Genomic DNA, 8,564 nt, shown 5'->3' with positions numbered 1-8,564 from the left:
CGAAAGTTAAATACACTTTTAAATAATCAGGCTTAGATTTTATAATTGAATAGAGCATCATTGTGAAAATCTAGGCCGCGTTCAGCAGAGCTCAGCGCTGTTAGAAGTGTCATGTTTACACTGCAACCCTGTTGTGAATCTGGTTTTGAACACAGAGGGTATACAGTTGAGGAGTAGAAAATTTGGACCTCTACAAACACGTAAAAGTAATATCCCTCCAAAGTTTTATTTCTTTATTTCCCGTTTTTCCCCCATCGGATGATTTTAATGTGTACAAGTATATCCTTATTGGATGTTAAATGTCGTCTGATTTACAGTACATTCGCTATGCTTTGTATACCTCTTTAATATTTCATAAAATGAACTTCAGTATTTGTTCTTAAAAAAAGAAACATTTCCATATCTGGGTAAATAAGTTTGTATGTAGGCCTCCTCTTGACTCGGAGAGGTAATATTTTGGTTTTCCCAACTTGTTTTTAGTAGTCACTGACTAGTGAGACGCATGGTTTACGAATTTTTGGGACATTTTTTTTACTAGTCAAGTTGACTAGTGAACCCCCAGATTTCGATTTATTTTAGTAGTCAAGGCATTTTTTTTAGTAGTCAAATGCCTTGACTAGTGCCTTATGTAGAGCCCTGCTGCACGCGCTCTAGAAGCCCGTCAGTCTGGGAAATAAGAATATTTTTTAAACTAGTGCTTGGGACCAGTGACCCCCTAGGGTCCGAAATAATAAACTGGTCTCCGGACTGGTCCCAGCCTTTGTACTCCTATAGATTTGCAATTAATTAACTGGTCCCGAGGACCAGTAAGCCCCACTTCTCGAATTTAAAAACTAGTTCAAGCAATTAATAAACAGGTTTTGGACCAGAGGAAGTGTGCTATTTCCCAGACTGAAGCCCGTCCCAACGATTTTTTTTACATGTTAACTCGCGTATGTGGCGCCTCACATAGGTTCGGTCTAAACTTTCAAACCCGTCTGGTTTTAACATGGGCGTCTATGGGAAGGGACCAGTTTTATCAACGTTTTTGACAATATTAGTGCATCTACTGGTTCAAATCTCTTGAATTTTTAATGAGACGTGTATTGAAAGGTTTGATATTATCCTGTAAAATTTAAAGTCTTCAGCTATAAGAGTTTTTCTTATAAAAAATAAAAATCATCACATAGTAGAGAAATTGAAGGATTTATTTATTTATAACAAAAATTATAAAACATTATTCGACTTAAAAAGTTCAAAAACTAAATCTGGATTATGATATTTAAGCTTTGAGTACAAATATCAAACAAAAGCAATTTTTCAAAATTTTAAACTCAAAAAGTATCAAAGGAAAAAGTAAAAGTATCAAACGAGAAAGTAATTATTAAACTCAAAAAGTATCAAATGAAAGAGCAATTATTAAACTCAAAAAGCATCAAATGAAAAATAATTATTGAACTCAAAAAGTATCAAAAGAAAAAGTAATTATTAAATTCAAAAAGTATCAAATGAAAAAGCAATTTTTCAAAATTATAAAAATCAAAAGTATCAAATTTAAAAGTAATTTTGTAAAATTTCTTTTATTTTCGAAATTTAAAAGAAAAATAATAACATGTTATATTTTAGAGTTATTAACCCTAACTTGGAACTGTTGCGAGTGATTTCAAAAAGATCCCGGTGAACTATATTCAACATTTCAAGTCAAATTTCCATTATAGAACAATACAAACTTCACTGCGCGATTCTTCATTCCAAAGCGTAAATTTTTGACATTAGTTTGATTTTAGCTCCAGCGTAATTAGGAACTAGGAAGTGTTTGCGAAAGTTCGCGGAGGAACTCTTAAATTGGAAAGAAATTCGAGCGCACTACGATATTCTTTATTTTCCACTTGAAAATTGTAACATTTTGCATCGTTACAATAGAAATTATTTGCGAAACTTTTTTTATTGTAAAAAGAAAATGGGAAATTTCAAAATCAAATCAAAATGGGATTAATCATTTTGAAATCCCAAGGGAATGGTGAATCGATATGTTAAATTACAGGTAATACAGGATAACAAACAGTGGAATAGAAAAATTCACAATAGCTAATAGCAGAACTAAAGGCAAATTTAGGACAAATATCAGACCAAGATTGTCCAAAAATGGGCGATTGAATATGGTAGGTTCCACTTTCAATTTGTCGATCCGCTCTCTCAATTCACGTTCTCTCTCGGTTGCCTCCAATTTGTCATTTTCCAAATTTGCTTTCAATTCTCTTAATTCTTCTTTCAATTCAAGTTCTCTCGTAGTGGCCTCTAATTGGTCATTCTTCAGTGTTCTCAGTTCTTCTTTCAAGTTTTCAACTAAGTCATTCCTAATTTTTTCGTTAATAATTTCATCGGCTCGCGCTATATGGGTCTCTTTAGCCAAATCCAACGGTGTTTTTCCATTTATGTCAACAGCGTTATAGTCCGCTCCTTTGGACAGAAGGAAACGTACGAGATCGACGTTGCCAATATCATTAATATCTCCTTCTTTTTGGATTTGAGTAACGACTGTTTTACTTGAAGTGGCATAATGCAATGCAGTAAAACTATTATTATTCCTAGCATTAACGTTGGCTTCTTTATCCATGAGAGTCTTAACCACATCGACCAGATTCCACTCAGAAGCCTTCATGAAGGGAGTTGTCCCATCAGCGTCAGCCAGATTAACATTGGCACCTTTTTCAACAAGCAGCAATGCCGCATCTGATTTTCCTAATTCACAAGCCAATTGTAAGGCCGTTTTCCCATTTTTATCACCGGCGTCGATATTGACACCTTTACCCAAGAGAGACTTGACCACATCGAGTAGATTACGGCTGGAAGCACCCATTAACGGTGTTGTCCCCTCTGCATCAGCCAGATTAATATTGGCACCTTTTTCAATAAGCAGCAATGCCGTATCCGCTTTTCCAAAACCACAAGCTACTTGTAATGCCGTTCTTCCTTTTTGATCAACAGCGTCGATATTGAGACCTTCTTTATTCAAAAGAGACTTGATAACATCAACTCGATCCTGCTGGATAGCACTCATTAACAGTGCCGTTCCGTCAAAATAAGCCAGATTAACATTGGCACCTTTTTCAATAAGCAGCAATGCAGCATCAAAGCGTCCATAAAAGCAAGCCAATTGTAATGCCGTATTTCCCATTATATTAACGGCGTCGATATTGACACCTTTATCCAAAATAGACTTGACCACATCGAGCAGATTACGGATGGAAGCACTCATTAACGGTGTTATCCCGTCTGCATCAGCCAGATTAATATTGGCACCTTTTTCAATAAGCAGCAATGCCGTATCCGATTTTCCAAAACCACAAGCTACTTGTAATGCAGTTTTTCCATTTTGAACAGCGTCGATATTGAGACCTTCTTTATTCAAAAGAGACTTGATAACATCAACTCGATCCTGCTGGATAGCACTCATTAACAGTGCCGTTCCGTCAAAATCAGCCAGATTAACACTGGCACCTTTTTCAATAAGCAGCAATGCCATATCGGAGTGTACATTATCACAAGCCAATTGTAATGCCGTTTTTTTCTTTTTGTTAGCGGCGTCGATGTTGACACCTTTATCCAAAAGAGACTTGACCCCATCGAGTAGATTATGACTGGAAGCACTCATTAACGGGGTTCTCCCAAATGAATCAGTCACATTAACATTGGCACCTTTTTCAATGAGGAGCAATGCCACATCTGATTTTCCATTATCATAAGCCAATTGTAATGCCGTATTTCCCCACATGTCAAAGGCGTCGATATTGGTACCTTTATCCAAAAGGGACTTGACCACATCGACTAGATTACGGCTGGAAGCACTCATTAACGGGGTCATCCTAAATAGGTCAGTCCCATTAACATTGGCACCCTTTTCAATAAGAAACGAAGCCACATCGGAGTGTTCATAATCGCAAGCGATGAGTAACGCTGTTTTGCCAAACTTATTAGCACAGTTGATATCGGCACCATGGTTTAACAACCTGACCACATCATTCATTTGGCCCTTTTCAACGGCAGCCAAGAACTCTTCGGCAGACATATTGTTGACGTGTACTTCACTCTCTATTTTCTATTATTTTGGGTAATTCGCAGCTACAATAGTAGATTGCCTGAAAATAATAATAGTAATATAATAGATAAATACCCATACCCTTATTTGAACAAGAAATCATTTCAAGCTTAAAGGGATACTTTCAATCTTTTACGACTAGTATTAGATGGCGGCAGTTTTAGGTAGAAAAACGAGCCGAAAATTAAGTGGGATACAAAAATACCGACATAAAATTAAGATGAGTTATTTGGAAATTCAAACTAACCGCGAAATACCGACTAGCGTGTTTTCCCGAGATGCAACGTCAGAAAGGGGACCATGTTTCATTGGTTGTTTGGAAATGGGAGAATGTAGAACTCTAAATAATGATTTTTTCCAAACTGGTCCTCCAGACTAAGGGACCCCTGGTGTGTTGAATAATTAAACTACTTATAACATGACCAGTGCCCCTTATCCTATTACTTATAACATGACCAGTGCCCCTTATCCTATTATTAAAGTAGTCCGTCGGACCAGTGAGGCTCGGGGTCCGTGAATTATAAACTGAATTTTGACTTCGAAGCCTTCTCTAGAAGTGTATAGTAGATTTTAGCTACAATCTGCTTCAAACCAACGATAGTTCTATTGCAAATCCATGATTAAACTAAGCCAAGTCAAAACAAAGCACTTTTTATGCCATTTGGGGCAAAGGCATAGATTCCATGAATAATGAGGCATTGGTTTTAATAGCATCATGACTCTAATCTAAGCTTTAACGACTTATTTTTTCTAATTACACATTGTAAAGCTCTTACTTTGAAGTTTGAACGCAAAAAGTACTTAGAAACTATTTATATTCCTTTAAAACTGTCAAATCATGTATATCAAAATAAAAATCCTTAAAAAGTGGAAAATAGTATGAAAACTACTGTTAGGTATAAATTTACAGTACTACCTAGTGAGAGGAGGGTAGTGTAGATGTATCACTCGGGTTTTCCCTGAACGACACGAGTGAGAGCAGTAATCAGAGCGGCCCCAAAAACTAATACTTTAAAAATTTATTCAAAATAGTTAAGTCATTAAAACTTTCATTAGTAGCCAAAACACTGATTGTATCCCTTAATCTACAACATGGAAACAAACAATATTTAGAAACGATTGGTTAATTAAGCCCAGAACTTAATATTATTAGAGTAGAAACCTGGTCTTGAAGGTGGTTCACTTTTCTCTGGCTATGTTTGTTGAAACTAGTTACGTTAAAAACACCCCGTAGAATGGGTCTTTCTCAAATCTACAATTTCCCTGATCTGGTTTTATAACTTGGCAATTACTGGACTTTCAAAAACAAACACGTGATGTCTTATCTCTTCTAACTAAACGCGACATGTTTCGCGATTCTTACCAGTGCACTCAGTTTTCAAGGATAATTCTACCCATAGCCTCTCTGCTTCAATAAGTCTTATGTGAAGATTTTGATGTTTTTAAGAAACTTATATAACCAATATAACATGAACGTAATTACAACCAGCAAACGCGTTCTAATGTTCCAAAACTGACTTTTGTTTGGAAATGAACCTATTTTCCTTCAATCTCTTGGCCAAGGCTTAACCGTAAAACCGTTTGGGGGTGGGGCTTTGGAGCGATAACAGAATATTAAAATAGACCGGTAATCGGTTGTTTTAAGAGATAAAATCTAACAAATATACTGTTCAAAAAGTATTGAAGAAAAAAAAACAACAATAATAATAATAATAAATAATAATTACCTTGTCAAATAAGCCGTGTTTTAGTTTTACAACGAAATGAACGAACGACGGGCGCCGTGAGCCTGCTGTATGGGGTGCTAGTTTGGTGCTTTAACTGAGCAGACGACTGTTAATACCGCTCGCGGCGCGCTCGCTCAGCAAGTCAGCAACGAAGAGAGTGTGATGCCATAGATAATATACACAAGGATCGGAAGGTATGCCTTCCGTAGTGTATCTCTCTTTGCCGCGCCTGTGCGGGGGGGCCGCACGCCAAACTTCTGCAGTTGACTTCCGCTTCTGCGCAGACGAGGTCTGCCCGCTCGTTTTTCGTGTATGACTCGCCGTACGCATGCGCTGGTTTCCGGAAGTAGAACCTACCCAGTTTGTACAAAGCGCGGCCTTCTGATCCTGGTGTTTATTATCTATGGTGATGCAAACCAAAGAGGATTCATTCTCCGTGTGCAAACAGACCAAATTAGCTATGACTTTTTACAGACTTATGAAAATTTTTTGAAATCTATAATTTTAATTTATCTAGCCTAAAATATTAATATTAATATTAATACGATTAATATGAAGGTTTGACTTATTTTCGTGCTAAGTTATGCCACTGTGAAGTAACAAGACGTAGTGCTGTTTCAAGGAAACTCTGTAACATTTCATTCAATTGAAAAGAACCTAAAGAAGGAAAACTTATCGGATTCGATATAAAATCGCAGCTAAAATTGACGGAATAACATAAAACTTCCTTGGAACTTTTAATATAAATTCTTGTCAAAGTAATAATTAAAACTTCTTACCACACACTAACCCTATAACAATTTGAACGAATAAATATTGATTATCGTATAAAAAACAAACTTTATTTCAAAATTACACTGGAAAATGAAATACTTTTGGCATTTTTTTGAAAAAAAAAGGGTTAAGGAACGCATGATGATAAGTTTATTGTGGTGGAATGTCTTTGTCAGATTTGATTCTAATAATTGGAGCGTCTTCATATTTCCGCAGAAGAATCTTGCCATCTTGAACCCAAACGAATATGTACTGGTTTGTTTTAGCGAATTCTTTGACGCGATGGAGCAATTTCTTGTTGAAATGGGTCAACTTCTGGTTGATGTAGATTTTGTCATCCTTGAATGATTTATCCAAAGATGATGCCAAGATCAGAGCTGTGCTAATTAGCTGACTACTAATTGAATTAGAATTAGAAATTAGGTAAATATTTATGAACTAATTAATTAGCCAATTAGCAATTAGACATAGAAACGAATTAAATTCAATTAGAAATTATCCATTTATTTATCAAACTAATTAACTAGAATTACTAATTTCTAATTAATTATTTGTCTAATTAAGGAAAAAAAGAAACCATAAGTAAACATAAAAGTTTAAAAGCGCCCATGGATTTAGTACTTTGGTAATGCAAAGTTTAATGTTTTAATGCCATTGAAAAACGAGTACGGAAGCCGTGAATTATTCACGAAAAATGAGACAAGCCTCGAGCCTTCCGTCGTGTTAAAATTAGTCTCATTTCTTCATTTTCTTGCCACAGTTCCTATAATGGACTCTGAGTAGTAAATCCATGGGCACTGCTATAAATTCGAGTAGGAAAAACAGTCGAAATTTCGAAATGGGACAGTTACGATTTACGAAATTTTCTACTAGTACTAGTATTCTCTCATGTTTTGAGGAGCTGAAATATTTAGAGTAACACTAAGGTTTCCTCCTCGATATAATAAGGCCGTTTCCACATTCAAATAGATGATTCAAGAGTTAATTCCTCAATTTTTAGTTTTTAATAAATTAAAAGATTAATTGAAATTCCAATTGGCTAATTAGTTAATCCTAAATCTAATTAAATTTTAATTAGATAATTACCTTTCCTATTCATACTAATTAATTAGAATTACTTCTCAATTAGCACTAAGGTAATTAAAATTCAATTACCATTTTCAATTAGTAAATGTTGCTAATTAATTAGAAATTCAATTAGCTAACTAATTAATTAGCACAGCTCTGGCCAAGATTCCAGTTGACCTCTTCTCTCTGAAGGCTTTCAACCAAGTCTGGGCCGTCTCCACCCTCTGAAACGTGACCACGATCGATCTGGGCTTGTTGGTAGCTTCTGGATAGACACTAGTTTGACAACAGACTCGAATCAAATCGCTTGGAAAAGCCAAACCCAGATGGTGAACTATAGAGGCTAATATAGATCTCCGGTTCTCATCGAATTTCTCTGGTAAGCCGTTTATTTCCAAGGTGTTGAGTATTTGCTCTTGCTCAGTGCTGTTCAGTTTGGACTCAATTTTGAACCTCCTGTTATCTCTTTCCGGTTTCGAAGCAACCAGTTTTGGTTGCTTGGCAAAGTTCTCGCCAATTTCCTTACAAGATTCTGTTATTTTGGCTAGTAGTGGGGCGACTATTTGGGGCATTATAACCTCAGCCGAAGATGCTGTCGACGTTTCTACAGCAACACCTGAGACTAATCCTTCAAGTTTGATCTTCAGATTGTCCACTTTTTCTATCATTTCATGTTCTGATTTACTTGCCTTCAATTTGTATTTTTCCGTTTGATTAAGTAATCTTCCTAAGGCTGCTTTAAGTTCTGTCAACTCTTCTATCAATTTCCGTTCTCTCTCGGTTGACTCCAATTTGTCGATTTCCCTTTGCTTCAGTAATTCATCCAAGGTGATTTTCAATTCACGCTCACTTTTACTTGCCTCCAATTTGTCCTTTTCCGTTTGATTCAGTAAATGTCCCAAGGCGGCTTTAGGTTC

General features: G+C 36.0%; 1 protein-coding gene across 1 annotated transcript; it reads right to left on the bottom strand.

Moving 5' to 3' along the window:
• Nucleotides 1-1,168: 1,168 nt before the first annotated feature.
• LOC149705314 (uncharacterized) lies at nucleotides 1,169-6,136 on the bottom strand. Its single transcript, XM_089865550.1, has 2 exons — nucleotides 5,806-6,136; nucleotides 1,169-4,118 (listed from the first exon to the last, which is right to left on the bottom strand). Exon 2 carries the CDS (start codon nucleotides 4,046-4,048, stop codon nucleotides 2,018-2,020), a length of 2,031 nt encoding a protein of 676 aa, XP_089721676.1. The 5' UTR covers nucleotides 4,049-4,118; nucleotides 5,806-6,136; the 3' UTR covers nucleotides 1,169-2,017.
• Between the last annotated feature and the right edge of the window lie 2,428 nt (nucleotides 6,137-8,564).

Source organism: Phalangium opilio, unplaced genomic scaffold (assembly GCF_054372755.1).
Source record: "Phalangium opilio isolate 3A_F unplaced genomic scaffold, DU_Popi_V2 ptg000014l_1, whole genome shotgun sequence".
Classification (NCBI taxonomy): Eukaryota; Metazoa; Arthropoda; class Arachnida; order Opiliones; family Phalangiidae; genus Phalangium; species Phalangium opilio.
The sequence above is the reverse complement of the archived record's forward strand: the minus strand, read 5'-3'. Positions and strand labels throughout refer to the sequence as shown.

Coding starts and splice junctions, on each gene's coding strand:
- LOC149705314 (XM_089865550.1), bottom strand. CDS start 4,048: ATGTCTGCCGAAGAGTTCTTGGCTGCCGTTGAAAAGGGCCAAATGAAT.